General features: G+C 36.2%; 2 protein-coding genes and 1 pseudogene across 5 annotated transcripts in view; 1 reads left to right on the top strand and 2 right to left on the bottom strand.

Moving 5' to 3' along the window:
- USP50 (ubiquitin specific peptidase 50) overlaps positions 1-12,726 on the top strand; it is a 42,534-nt gene extending 29,808 nt beyond the window's left edge. The window contains exon 7 of the mRNA XM_082387976.1: positions 11,308-12,726. Coding sequence (XP_082244102.1) covers positions 11,308-11,499 — 192 coding nt within the window. The 3' untranslated portion in view covers positions 11,500-12,726. The remainder of the gene's footprint in view (positions 1-11,307) is intronic.
- On the bottom strand, positions 1,654-7,588 carry LOC309626766 (acyl-coenzyme A thioesterase 9, mitochondrial pseudogene; annotated as a pseudogene). The gene has a single exon. The product of its transcript is annotated as an acyl-coenzyme A thioesterase 9, mitochondrial pseudogene (transcript).
- Positions 12,569-15,328, bottom strand: part of USP8 (ubiquitin specific peptidase 8) — a 58,669-nt gene continuing 55,909 nt past the window's right edge. For all 3 annotated transcript variants that reach the window (XM_082387921.1, XM_082387918.1, XM_082387919.1), the window contains 2 exons: positions 13,573-13,705; positions 12,569-13,404 (listed from right to left, as the gene is read on the bottom strand). In XM_082387921.1, coding sequence (XP_082244047.1) covers positions 13,219-13,404; positions 13,573-13,705 — 319 coding nt within the window. In that variant the 3' untranslated portion in view covers positions 12,569-13,218. The remainder of the gene's footprint in view (positions 13,405-13,572; positions 13,706-15,328) is intronic.

Raw genomic sequence — 15,328 nt, 5'->3', positions numbered from 1 at the left:
GCTTTAGCCAGGATGAGACTATTCAGGAGTTTCTGTTTCTTCATTTTTGAAAAAATAAACTTTTTATTGAGATAAAACATACATATAGAAAAATGCAAGCCATGAATGTAAAACTCAATAAATTTTCGTAAAGGTAACCTGCCCTTGTAACCAGAAAACAGTCCAAGTAGAATATTACCAGCACCCTAACTGCCCTTGTGCCCCCTTCTAGTCCAGGAGACCACTGGCTGCTGACAGAATAGGTTTTGCCAGCTCTTGTGCTTTATAGAAATGGAATCATACTGTGTGTACTCTTTTGTGCCTGGCTTCTTTTACTCAAAATTATGCAACATTCATTCCTATTGTTGCATGTATTGTAGTTTGTTCCTTCTCATTGCTGTATAGTATTACACTGTGTGAAAATACCACATATTGCTCTACCCAAAGATCATGAAGACACTTACCTATTCTATCTTATAAAAGCTTTGTTTTACTTTAGCATGGTTTAAAAAATTATATTTAAAACTTCCCATTTTTTACATTTTCAAATTTATTGGCAGAAAATTGCTCACATTATACTCTTGACATTTTAATATCTCTATGGAATTCTCAGTTCTCCCTTTGTTTATTCTTAATATTATCTGTGTCTAATCTGTTTTTTCTTGGTCAGTCTTGCCAAAGTTTATCTATTTTGTTATCTGAAAGAACCAGCTTGTGGTTTTGTTGATTCTTTATTCCTTTGTGTTCTATTTCATTAATTTCTGGTCTTTATTTCCCTTCTTGTACTTTCTTTGAGTTTCCATCAACATGTTATTTAGAGGTGCATTTGAAAAATTCCAAACATAATTTTATTTAGTCATCTTTTTGTTACTAATTTCTAACTTAATTGCATTCTTATCAGAAAATATGGTCCAAATGGTATCCATTCTTGGTACGTGTTGATACTCACTTTGTGTCATAGTTTTGTGTGTGCTTGAAAAGAATTTTTAAATTAGGTTCAGGGTTCCATATGTCCATTAAATATAATTCGTTAATTGTGTTGTTTGAATATATACTCTTAATAAGTTTTTGTTTGCTTTAACAAGATTAATAACTGAAAGATATATGATAAAAAAGACTATGATTTTGCCAAAATTTTCCAGTAATTGTCATAATTTGAAGCTATGTGTGCAATTTTATATCTTTGTAGTGAATTGTTCCTTTTGTCATGCTAGGGGAATCTTTTATACTTAGCCATACTTTTTCACTTAAAGTCTGTCTAGTCTGATATTGAAAAAACTATTCCAGCTTTCTTTTGGATGATAGTATTTGTTCTTTTTCTGCCCTTTTCTTTTCTTCCAGTTTTATTGAGATATAATTGACATACAGCACTGTATAAGATGTACAGCATAATTATTTAATCATGAAATTATCACAATAAGTTTAATGAACATCCATCATCTAATATAAATACAAAATTAAAGAAATAGAAAAAAAGTTTTCCTTGTGATGAGAACTCCTAGGATTTATTCATAACAACTTTCATATATGACATACAACAGTGTTAATTATATTTATGTTGTACATTTCATCCCTGGTACTTATTTATCTTATAACTGGAAGTTTGTACCTTTTGACCACCTTCCTCCAATTCCTCCTTCACCCACCCCCCGCCTCTGGTAACTACAAATCTGGTTTCTTTTTTTTTTTAAAGAAATCACATTAGGATTTTCTTTTTGGTTTCTTTTCCTATGAGTTTGTTTGTTTGTTTGTTTTTCAAGTATAATTGACTTAAAACAATATGTTAGTTCCTGTCACACAACAGAGTGATTTGATAGTTCTATACATTTCAAAATGATTACAGTAAGTCTAGTTATGCTATATCACTACACAAAGATATTATATAGTTATTGACTATATTCCCCACACTGTATATTTCACCCCTGTGACTCATTTGTTTTGCAACTGAAAGTTTGTACCTCTTAATCTCCCTCATGTCTATCTTTCCTTCGCCTATGCCTCTCCCTTCTGGCAACTACCTGTTTGCTCTCTGTAGCTATAACTCTGTTTCTGTTTTGTTTGTTCATTTGTTTTGTTTTTCATATTCCACATATAAGTGAAATTGTATAGTATTTGTCTTTCGCGGGCTGACTTATTTCACTTAGCGTACTACCCGCTAGGTCCAACCATGTTGTCACAAATGGCAAGATTTTATTCTTTTTTTTTGTTTTTTATGGATGACTAGTATTCGATTGTGTATATACACCACACATCTTCTTTATCCATTCATCTATTGATGGGCACTTGGGTTGCTTCCATATCTTGGCTATTGTAAATAATGCTGCAGTGAACATAAGGGTGCATATATTTTTTCAAATTAGTGTTTTGGTTTTCTTTGGATATATGCCCAGGAGTGGAATTGCTGGATCATATGCTGGTTCTATTTTTAATTTTTTGAGGAATCTTCATACTGTTTTCCATAGTGGCTGCACCAAATTACATTTCCACCAACAGTGTACTAGGGTTCCCTTTTCTTCACATTCTCACCAACACTTTATCTTTTTTAATAATAGCCATTCTAACAGGTGTGAAGTGATGTCTCATTGTGGTTTTGATGTCCATTTCTCTGATGACTAGTGATATTGAGCATTTTTTCTTGTACCTGTTGGCCATCTGTGTGTCTTCCTTGGAAAAAATTCTATTCAGCTCCTCTGCCCATTTTTTAATAGGGTTTTTGTTTTTTGGATGTTGAGTTGTATGGGTTACTTATATATTTTGGATTTTAACCCCTTATCTGATATATCATTTGCAAATATCTTCTCTCATTTAGTAGGCAGCCTTTTTGTTTTGTTGATAGTTTGCTTCACTATCCAAAAGCTTTTTAGATTGATGTAGTCCCATTTGTTTATTTTTGCTTTTGTTTCCCTTGCCTGAGGAGATACATGCAAAAAAATATTTCTAAGACCAATGTCCAAGAGCATACTGCCTATGTTTTCTTCTAGAAGTTTTCTGGTTTCAGGTCTTACATTTAAATCTTTAATCCATTTGAATTTATTCTTGTGCATGTTATGAGAGAGTAATCTAGTCTGATTTTTTTGCATGTAGCTGTCCACTCTTCCAACACCATTTCTCTAAGAGGCTGTCTTTTCCCCATTGTGTATTCTTGTCTCCCTTGTCATAGATTAATTGACCATGTAAATGTGGGTTCATTTCTGGGCTCTCTATTCTGTTCCACTGATCTATGTGTCTGTTTTTGTGTTAATTTCTCTTTCTGATAGTTTGTTGTTAGTGTACAGAAATGCAGTAGGTTCTGTATATTAATTTTGTATCCTGCAACTTTACCGAATTCATTGATGAGTTCTAGTAGTTCTTTGATGGCATCTTAGGATTTTCTTTTTTTAATGCTATTTATTTTATTTTATTTATTTAAAAAAATTTTTATTGAAGTGAGTTGATTGTTGTGTTAGTTTCTGCTGTACAGCAAAGTGAATCAGTTATACATATACATATACAGACTCTTTTTTTAAGCTTCTTTGCCCATATAGGTCATTACAGAGTATTGAGTAGAGTTCCCTGTGTTATACATACAGTAGGTCCTTATTAGTTATCTATTTTATATATAGTAGTGTGTATATGTCAATCCCAAACTCCCAATTTATGCCCCTCTCCTTACCCCCCGGTAACCATAAGTTTGTTTTCTACATCTGTAACTCTATTTTTTTTGTAGATAAGTTCATTTATACCCTTTTTTTAGTTTCCACATATAAGCGATATCATATGATATTTGTCTTTCTGTCTGACTTACTTCACTTATTATGACAATCTCTAGGTCCATCCATGCTGCTGCAAATGGCATTATTTTGTTCTTTTTTATGACTGAGTAATATTCCATTATATATGTATACCACATCTTCTTTGTCCATTCCTCTGTTGATGGACATTTAGGTTGCTTCCATGTCCTGGTTATTGTAAATAGTGCTGCAATGAACATTGGGGTGCATGTATCTTTTCAAATTATGGCTTTCTCCAGATATATGCCCAGGAGTGGGATTGCTGGGTCATACAGTAGCTTTATTTTTAGTTTTTTAAGGAACCTCCATACTGTTCTCCGTAGTGGCTGGACCAATTTACATTCCTACCAACAGTGTATGAGGGTTCCCTTTTCTCCACACCCTCTCCACCATTTATTGTTTGTAGATATTTTGATGATGGCCATTCTGTCCAGTGTGAGGTGATACCTCATTGTAGTTTTGATTTGCATTTCTCTAATAGTGATGTTGAGCATCTTTCTCATGTGCTTTTAGGCCATATGTATGTCTTCTTTGGAGAAATGTGTATTTAGATCTTACACCAATTTATTGTTCAGTTGCTTCTTTTTTTGATATTGAGCTGCATGAGCTGTTTGTATATTTTGGAGATTAGTTCCTTGTCAGTTGCTACGTTTGCAAATATTTTCTCCCATTCTGCAGGTTGTCTTTTTGTTTTGTTTTTGGTTTCCTTTGCTGTTCAAAAGATTTTAAGTTTATGTAGGCCCCATTTGTTTATTTTTGTTTTTATTTGTATTACTCTAGGAGGTGGATCGAAAAAGATCTTGCTGCAATTTATGTCAAAGGGTGTTCTTCCTATGTTTTCCTCTAAGAGTTTTATAGTGTCTGATCTTACATTTAGGTCTTTAATCCATTTTGAGTTTATTTTTGTGTATGGTCTTAGGGAGCATTCTAATTTCATTCTTTTACATGTAGCTGTCCAATTTTCCCAGCACCACTTATTGAAGAGACTGTCTTTTCTCCAGTGTACATTCTTGCCTCCTTTGTCATAGATTAGGTAACCATGGGTGCGTGGGTTTATCTCTGGACTTTCTATACTGTTCCATTGATCCATATTTCTGTTTTTGTGTCTGTACCAACTGTTTTGATGACTGTAGCTTTGTAGTATAGTCTGATGTCAGGGAGCCTGATTCTTCCAGCTCCGTTTTTCTTTCTCAAGATTGCTTTGGCTATTCATGGTCTTTTGTGTTTCCATACAAATTGTAATATTGTTGTTCTAATTCTGTGAAAAATACCATTGATAATTTGATAGGGATTACATTGAATCTGTAGATTGCTTTGGGTAGTATAGTCATTTTCACAGTATTGATTCTTCCAATCCAAGAGTATGGTATATCTCTCCATCTGGTTGTGTCATCTTTTCTTTCTTTCATCAGTATCTTATAGTTTTCTGAGTACAGGTCGTTTGCCTCCTTAGCTAGGTTTATTCCTTGGTATTTTATTCTTTTTGATGCAATGATAAATGGGATTGTTTCTGGGATTTCTCTTTCTAATTTTTTGGTTTGCTATTATTTGTTGAGGATTTTTACGTCTATGTTCATCAGTGATATTGGCCTTTAATTTTCTTTTTCTGTGATATCTTTGTCTGGTTTTGGTATCAGGGTGATGGTGGCCTCATAGAATGAGCTTGAGAGTGTTCCTTTTAATGTGTTAAGAGATTTCTGTGTATTAATTTTGTATCCTATAACTTTACCAAATTCATTTATGAGGTCTAGTAGTTTTCTGGTAGCATCTTTAGGATTTGCTATGTATAGTATCATGTCATCTGCAAACAGTGACAGTTTTACTTCTTCTTTTCCAATTTGGATTCCTTTTATTTCTTTTTCTTCTCTGATTGCCGTGGCTGGGACTTCCAAGACTATGTTGAATAATAGTGGTGAGAGTGGACATCCTTGTCTTGTTCCTGATCTTAGAGGAAATGCTTTCAGTTTTTCACCATTGAGAATGATGTTTGCTGTAGGTTTGTCATATATGGCCTTTATTATATTGAGGAAGGTTCCCTCTATGCCCACTTTCTGGAGAGTTTTTTTTTTTTTTATCATAAATGGGTGTTGAATTTTGTTGAGAGCTTTTTCTTCATCTGTTGAGATAATCATATGGTTTTTATTCTTCAATTTATTAATATGGTGTATCACATTTGCATAAATTGAAGAATCCTTGCATCCCTGGGATAAATCCCACTTGATCATGGTGTATGATCCTTTTAATGTGTTGTTGGATTCGGTTTGCTATTATTTTGTTGAGGATTTTTGCGTCTATGTTCATCAGTGATATTGGCCTTTAATTTTCTTTTTTTGTGTGATTTTGATATCAGGGTGATGGTGGCCTCATAGAATGAGTTTGGGAGTGTTCCTTCCTCTGCAACTTTTTGGAAGAGTTTCAGAAGGGTAGGTGTTAACTCTCCTCTAAATGTTTGATAAAATTCACCTGTGAAGCCATCTGGTCCTGGACTTTTGTCCATTTCTTCTAGGCTGTCCATTTTATTGGCGTATAGTTGCTTGTAGTACTCTTATGATCCTTTGTACTTTTTTTTTTTAATTTTGGCTGTGAAAAGTCTTAGTTGTGGCACTTGGGATCTTAGTTGCTGCATGTGGGATCTTTAGTTGTGGCATGCGGGATATTTTAGTTGTGGCATGCGGGCTCATAGCTGCATCACGAGGGCTTCTTATTTGCAGCATTCGGACATCCTAGTTGCAGCATGCAGACTCTTAGTTGTGGCATGCATGCGGGATCTAGTTCCCAGACCAGGGATCAAACCCAGGCCCCCTGCATTGGGAGCATGGAGTCTTACCCACTGAACCACCAGGGAAGTCCCATGATCCTTTGTATTTCTGTGGTGTCAGTTGTGACTTCTTTTTCATTTGTGATTTTATTGATTTGGGCCCTCTCTCTTTTTTTCCTTGATGACTCTCGCTAAAGGTTTCTCCATCCACACTGCATTAGGAGGCAAAACTCGACTTCAAAAACTTATAGTCTTTGGATCCAATATGTTAAGAAACCTCTCATGTATGGTTGTCCTCTCCTCAGCAGTGGGAGCCATTTTCAGTAATGACATGGAGCTGAAGGCGACCCTTCTCCCCTTGTTCAATTCTCCTTGTCTAAAGAGCTCTTCTTCCTCTGGGCTTTCAAGGGTAAGTGGATTTACAAATGCCCGCCCTTTGTTTTCAGAATCAAGAGCCACCATTACAAATGTCACATCCAAAACAGGGGAAAATTCATTGTCGTGTAACTGGAACATATGCATCCTCACTTCCATGGACGTCTTCCCAACTCAACTAACATGGCCACTGAACTTGATGTCCTGTTCTGGGCTTAAGCTCTTCTTACACATATCAATCCTGTCCACCAGGGCTGTAACTATTGATAAAGGAGACATCTTAGCTGAATGTTTTTTGTTGTGCATGTAGCAAATAAGAACTCCTAAGCTGTCAAGATCCTCAAGAATCCTGCCAAACCTTACAGTGTTTTGAACAGTCAAATATTTCTCTCGTAATTCAGGGTGACTGCCCAAAGGTAAGAGAACTTCAGTGTAACTGTCTTTCATTCTCCTAGGTGGCAGTCCTTCCTGTGACTTAGCCAAAAAACTATGAAGTAATTTTCTTTCCTCCATTGCTTTCACGTGCTCTCTCCAGTTTGTGGATGCTCCTACTATCTCCTGCAACTTATCTGGAATTTCATGAATGTGGAAGACTCTGTTTCTCGGGATTCTGAGATCCTTGAGTCAGTTCTCTGATGGGAGCAAGGAGCCCTTTACTCAGGGTACAAAGCTGCAGCACTGCCCGCCTCATCACGCTTGCCTGCCGCCGCGCACATGACCACAGACCTGGGCTCTGTGTGCCGGTCGGTGGAGGGAAGTTGAGGCAGTGGATGGCAGGAGAGGGAGAGGGATAACGGGTGCCGGACTGGACCTTGCTCCCCAGGACCTCACCCTTGCAGTGTGGCGATGGGAGGGGGCAGGGGCAGGCTAGATTTACCAGGATCTTTACCAACCTTTTTGCAAACTAATCTCTCTTATATATTACTTTTTCATTTGTATTCAATTTTATTTGTGTAGGACATATTTCAGTAGACTTTTCAACAAGGGTCTCTTATCCTGAAGTCTCCCAAGTCTTTGATTGAAAAAGTCTTTAGTTTACTTTGATTCTTGAATAATTTAACTAGAGACCAAATTCTAGATTATTTTCTTTTATCATTTTGAAACTATTTTATTATTTCTGTTTATATGGCTGCCATGGAGTTCTACCATCATGTTATTCTTTTGTAGGTAATCTTTTCTTCTTGTTGCTTTAAAAACTTTTCTCTTTGTGTTTGTTGTCTTGCAGTATTATTTTTATTTATCCTTGGTTCACTGTATTTCCTAAATTTGAAGATTTATGCCTTTCATTAATCATTTCTAGTCATTATTACTTTCAATACTGTTTTGCTCCTATATTCTCTAGAACTTCTACTAGGCATATACTGAATGTTCTCATTCAACTTTCTTTTTTTTATTTGTGGCTGCGTTGGGTCTTTGTTGCTGCATGCAGGCTTTCTCTAGTTGCGGCGAGCGGGGGCTACTCTTTGTTGCAGTGTGTAGGCTTCTCATTGTGGTGGCTTCTCTTGTTGTGGAGCACAGGCTCTATGTGTGCGGGCTTCAGTAGTTGTGGCTTGTGGGCTCTAGAGTGCAGGCTCAGTAGTTGTGGTGCACGGGCTTAGTTACTCTGCAGCATGTGAGATCTTCCCGGACCAGGGCTTGAACCCATGTCCCCTGCACTGGCAGGCGGATTCTTAAACCATTATGCCACCAGGGAAGTCCCTCATTCAATGTCTCGTCGCTACTACACTCAGGGTAATTTCCTGTTTTGTTTCTATAGTTTATTCATTCTCTCTTCAATTCTATGTACTATTTACTCTCTACATTAAATTTTTAATTTCAAGTATTTATCATTTCTGAAAGTTCTTTTTAGGTTTTCAGTTTGCTTCCTTTTCTTAAATGTCTATATACTTTCTGTATAGTCTCTATTACCTAAAGTCCTTGGAGTTTTTAATCTTGCTATTTATTGCCTTCTCTTACTCCTGGTGAATTGTTTCCTTGTCTGTTCTGTAATATTGAATTTTGAGTTCAGCATCACTGGGTTTTATATGTGGGTATCCTGTACAGCCTGAATTAAGGTGCATCAATCAGAAAGTAATTCTCTTTTCTTTTGCCAAGCAACCCCAAAATACTTTTCATTCTCACCTTAAATTCACAGGATTCTGAGACACAGACGGTAGTATAAATTTGAATCCCAAACCAAAGAGAAGCCAGGTCTGTGGTAACGACTTTCCAGGAATGACTTTTATTCTTTGTACCCAAAGCCTAAGCTAAGCACTGGAGGATGGATTTGTTCCCCCCTAGTGTATTCTTTTATTGAGGGTGACTCTCTTTAAGAAGTTGTGGCTATGTGTGTGGATTTCAATCCAGCTCCTCACCTTGCAGGGACTTAAGACTTTACCTCCAGCCCTTGTGTGACCTTTAAAACCCAAGCACTGTGGTTCCAGGGACCAGGAACTGTCTTTGCTCTCAGGCAGTCACAGCATTAACCACACATCATGCTAATCTTTTATTTCCTCTGTTCTTGGCCCCTGGAGATTACTCTCACTATACAATCTTTAAAGTTAGCCATATATTTTAAAGGGTATTTACCATGTTTTATCCAGCATTGTTTTATTTTTTTTGGCTGGTTGAGTCTTCGTTGCTGCACATGGGCTTTCTCTAGTTATGGCGCGCGGGGGCTACCCTTCGTTGTGGTGCGTGGGCTTCTCATTGTGGTGGCTTCTCTTGTTGCGGAGTATGGGCTCTAGGTGCGTGGGCTCAGTAGTTGTGGCTTGTGGGCTCTAGAGCGCAGGCTCAGTAGTTGTGGTGTATGGGCTTAGTTGCTCTGCGGCATGTGGGATCTTCCCGGACCAGGGCTCGAACCTGTGTCCCCTGCATTGGCAGGCAGTTTCTTAACCACTGCGCCACCAGGGAAGTCCCTATCGAGCATTCTTTACAGTTTCGTAACTAAGGCTTTTAGGCTAGCTAATTGTCTGCCAAAATTACTGGGAATGGAAGTCTAGAATGATGCTTCACCCTACCCTATTCTACTATGTCAATTTTTTTTGTTTACATTATCATCAAAACAGAACATATTCCAGCCATAATCTGTCTAGTCACTTTAGAACATTACTTCATCATCTGGATCCACCAGATGTTTTGTTTTTCTCAAATTACATCACACTATTATGGGCACCATTTTATAAATAAGGAAGTTTAAGCATATCAGCTTAAGGTCACATGGCCAAGACCAGGACCAGAGCCTGAATCTTTAAAATGTAGCTTTGGGATATTTCTCTAAGGTGTAACAGGAGATGTGGGGAAGATGAAGGTCTAAGGGAACACTTAATAAGTACCTCCTATGTGCTAGCACTATAAGAGAAACAGTAGTTGTATAAGACAAGGTCTTATTACCCATTTTAAAAGATAGGGGAATTAAAGCTCAGAAAGGTTAAATAATTTCCTTAAGGTCATTGTATAGTATTAGAGCTGTATTCATAAAATTGACTAGAAAAATCCATTTTCTTCCCTCTACCCCAGCGGTCAGCAAACTTAAAAAGCTAGATAGTAAATATTTTAGGATTTGCAGGCCATGTAGTCTATAGTCTTTCTTGTCTTACACTTGTAGTGTGAAAGCAGCCACTTAAAAACATAAACAAGTGAGCATGGCTGTGTTCCCATAAAACTTTATTTAAGGACATTGAAAAATCTGAAGTTCATATAATTTCACACGTCACAAAATATTATTCTTCTGATTTTTTTCAACCATATAAAAATATAAAATGCATTCTTAGTTCACAGGCCATATAAAAACAGGCAGCAGGCTGGCTTTGACCCATGGGCAAATGGTGTGTCAACCCCTGCTCTATGCCATACCACCTTCTGAGAAGTGAGGTTCTCCAATGCCTTTGTTTCAAACATTGCTTTACTGGGTTAGGGAAGACATGGGAAAAAGAGAATAGAACAGGTTCTTTTCTGGGCCTTGGATGACCAAGGGGGCTGTTGCTGTACAACCTCCTCAAACCGTGTGGTAGCAGAGTATGCAGTTGTTTTAATGTCTTGTTCCAATGTTAAATGTCTTTTTTCATGTCTGTCTTAGACTGTCTTCAAAATTAAACTATAAGCTCATTTAGGAAAGATGACTATTTTCTTATTTTAAAATTTCCTTTGATGTTTAATAGTCTATGTACAGTTGGTGCTCAGTATTAACTGATATTAGAAGATGCCAAATACTATCCTATTTCATTCACAGAGTCTATTAAATAATCGATGGACACAATATATAACCATTTCACTGACATGAAAAATATACCAGTCAGGCTATATGTATGATTTAACGTAACATATGATTTCCTTTTAATCCAGTATAAGGGACAATTATAAAAATATTTCTTGGCCCTACCGTTTTGGTTCTAATAGTTAAGGTATTCAAATGTAAATACTGTGTGACATTCCTTTCTCCCGTAGAACCACTTTGGTGATCTGGATGGTGGCCACTACACTGCTTTCTGCAAAAACTCAGTGACTCACGCCTGGTATAACTTTGATGACACACGAGCCAGTGAGATTCCAGATACTTCAGTTCAAACCGCTACAGCATATCTCCTGTTCTATAGCTGCCAGCCCTTTTCTATACCTATACAAAAACGCAAGAGCTAGGAAAATGGTGTTTCCTGAAAATTGCAAAACTAGCAATTAGAACCTAGTACTTAAGTTTTGCTTTGTCATTAAAACTCTTGCAACTTACTTGCATCACTGACATTTTTAAGTCTTTCTGGCATGTTATGCAACCTTTCACAAGGTAAGTCTATAAAAAGATGGGTCCTGGCCCACTGAAAGAGGCAGCATGAAAATGATGCAATGCTAACGAATGGGGACCTTCAAAGCAATCAGATTGTAAGTATTGTGTTCAGGTTTCAAAGTACAGTGTTTATTAGTGTGTATTTTTATCATAAACTATCTCATAATAATTATATATATCCAACAAATTATTTTCCAAAGATACTTCATGGAGCTAAACCAAAATAACTTTTGTTCAAGTGGCTCTGTGAGGTTAGGAATGTGATTTGAAAATATTTAATTGTTCAGATAATTTAGGCAAGAAACTATAATCTCTCAGACTAATTGTAGAACATGAAAAGTTGTCAGTTTCACAATTCAACACCATCCTTTCATCTTCTTCCTGGGAGTCCACTAATGGTGACATCTTTCAGAAGCACCTTTAGACTCTTGTCTTTATATGGAGTGTTATATATTGACTTTAACTATAACAACTAAGTCCCTGAGGTAAATGATAAATTCTAAGCTCCTCTATCCCTTTTAATACATCACTTTGTAAAGATGTGGTTTATAACGCAGTTCACTTTGCAGTCATGTCTGACTCTTCTCTTTTTATCTTAATCCTAAGAATTCTACTATTCTTGACAGAATGAGTCTGGGCATTAAGTTATTTATATCTTACTCTGACTCCCAACTCTGAGATAATCATAAGTGCTATATGCAGTTCAGGGTCAAGGTGAAGGACGAGTGGAATCAAGTGATGCAAAGGAATAAGTGTATTAAATTTTAAGTCATTGTAGTGGTATAAAGAGTGTATGTATAAAATCTATAATTCTACTGTTCTATGTTTAATAATATAAAATTAAAGACAGAACACTTACAGGGTTTTAAATTATTTTTCTCATTAAGATTTTAATGTAGGTGTAAATGAAAATTCTCATTTAAAAAATTAAAGAAAAGTTTCCATTTATTTTTTTAGAATAAAGATTTAGTGCACAAATACAGCCCAAAGCCAACAGAAAAATAGCTTTGCCCTGTCATTTCCCTAAGAAAGCACTGCAATTACTCAGAATAGGCCAAAAGGAAAGGAAAAAAAAAAAAAAGCAATCCTCTGAGTTCTAGGCTTCACAAAAGGACCACATATTATACTATGTACATTGATTTGATGTGCAAGTGTGCAATAAATATATACACATACATTCCTGTTTTACATCATTCTAGAGTATTCATAGATCAAGCTGGGATTTAGAAATGTGAAAAGGCCATAACAGTAAAAAGGAAAATAAAGGATACAATGGTTTTTAGACCAGTAGAATAATTATGCTTAGCTAATTATTTTAACTTTGGAGTAAACTAAAAAAGTTGTTTTGAAATAAATGGTACCTGTAAGGAGTGCTTGCTTACTGCAATACTTGTTAAATGTTCTTGGTCAGTTTTCTGATAATAGCACTGACCTGAAGTATATGGTATAGTAACACAACTCTCACTGTCCTAGAATTCCTTTAAATGGCCAGCTATAGCTATCCAGAATCTTTAAGCATTTCAAGAGTTGTGTTGCTCAGCCTGTTAAAAGATAACTAGCTTATAACCTACTTCTCCTTATGTGGCTACATCAGTTACTCGTGGTCCCAATGACGTATAAAAGAGGATATAAGCTGCTGAAGATTTCACAGAAGAAACGGAAATATCAGAAACTTCATGATCATCAAATTTAAACCACCGCTGTCTTGCTGCATTTTTACAATAGGCAGTGTAGTGGCCTCCATCCAGCCCACCATAGTGATTCTGTGCCAAACAAGACAGAAAATCAAATCAAATTGAATTATTTAAAATATGTCAATAATTTCAAAGACTTATGTTGTTCTTACTTTCCTATGAGGTAAGGAACCACTTGAAACTTGGTTTTTTAGTTTGCTTCGAAAGAAAACGTATTTAGTTTAATGAGATACTTACCGAAACAGAAAACAAGTTATATTTCCTCAAATTGTTCTTTGGACCAATAACATACTGTGACAAGTCAAGATTTTCTAATGGGAAATCCACAGATGTCTGTAATTTTTGCTTCCATCTGCCATCGTAGGAAAAACTGTAGAGCATAACATTACAGCAATTACACTGACAGACCAAAGAAAGACATCAGAATGAACCCTAATTCATTCATTAACAAACAATCCAGATTTTTAGACAGGACCATAAAATCCATTTCAAACACACAATCAGAATTTTAATAGTGGAGGGACCTGTTAAAGACACCTGGTTTCGAACTTCCCTGGTGGTCCAGAGGTTAAGACTCGGCGCTTCCAATGTAGGGGGCATGGGTTCGATCCCTGGTCAGGGAACTAAGATCCCACATGCCGCGTGGCACGGCCAAAAAAGAAAAAAAAAGAAAAAAAGAAGAGAAAAAAAGAAGAAGAAAAAGATAACATTAAGTCCCCTACATACGAATCTTCAAGTTGTGAACTTTCAAAGATGTAAATGTGCCCCTGTATGCCAGCTGTTGTACTGTACTTACTATACTTTTCAAGGTACTACACTGTAAGATTAAAAATGTTTTATTTTTTGTGTTTGTTTGTTTTTTATGTATTATTTGTGTGAAAAGTATTATACACCTATTACAGTACAGTACTATATAGCGGAGTTAGTTGGGTACCTAGGCTAACTTTGTTGGACTTAACGAATGAATTGGACTTACAAACGCACTCTCAGAACAGAACTCCTTCCTATGTAGGGGACTTGCTGTACTTGGTGTCATTTGTTTTACAAATGAAGAAACTGACGTACACAGATATTAACACATTATTGACCAGAGACGTATTAATACGTCTTTTGTTACCTGAACGTTATTGACCGTAGGCATTTCAATATTCATTTACATAACAAATCACCAGCTGCAGGCGTTAGTTTCTGCAAAAATCCCCCATCAATAATGAGTTAAATGTCTAACCCCAGGTCAAACAGCTAGAGTGGTAGAGGTAGGGCCATACCTTGGTCCCTTAATCCCTAGACCAGCTAAAGCTGTTAGATTAGTCTTCTACAAAGGTAAAAAGTTATGAAAACCCCCATTTATAATGCTAATCACCACAAAAGAACAGAGGAATGACAGAGGAGAGCTGCTCTAGATTTAAGCTTGTACTTTTGGGGACACTAGAGCTGGTAATTGCAAGCACATAAACTAGTGACTGAAATAATGGCATTCCATTATCCTGACATATTCTGCTTCTTTAAACACCAAAATACTGGTATTTTGGTTAGTGTAATATGGTTATTTCAGAATTATTTTTAAAAAAATGAACTCTGAACCATTTATACTTTTAGATATTCTCCAAGAGTAATACACAGCATTAAAAATTTTAACAGAACAAATGTGTAATCATTTATAGAATGTTTATACCTCCACAATCTGCAAGAAGCAGAAAAGGACAACTGATATAATAAGCTTTTGTTAGAAAATTTACACAAGAGGAATTTGAACATATCAATGTGGAAATTAACATAAATAACTGCCTAAGAATCTCCAATAATATAAGATGAAACAAAAAATTAAAAAGAAATGCTTTCTTGGAAACAAAAATTAGAGCTCTCAATAAACAGATGAAACTTCCTTTTAAAGTTTTTCCAAAAAATGACTTGAAGTTATCACTCCACAGATGGATACCATAAAGACAAAGAATCGAGCAAAAGACCTGGCACATGTTTTACAACTCTCTCG

This window comes from Balaenoptera borealis (assembly GCF_965194805.1).
Source record: "Balaenoptera borealis genome assembly, chromosome: 3".
Taxonomy (NCBI): Eukaryota; Metazoa; Chordata; class Mammalia; order Artiodactyla; family Balaenopteridae; genus Balaenoptera; species Balaenoptera borealis.
The sequence above is the reverse complement of the archived record's forward strand: the minus strand, read 5'-3'. Positions and strand labels throughout refer to the sequence as shown.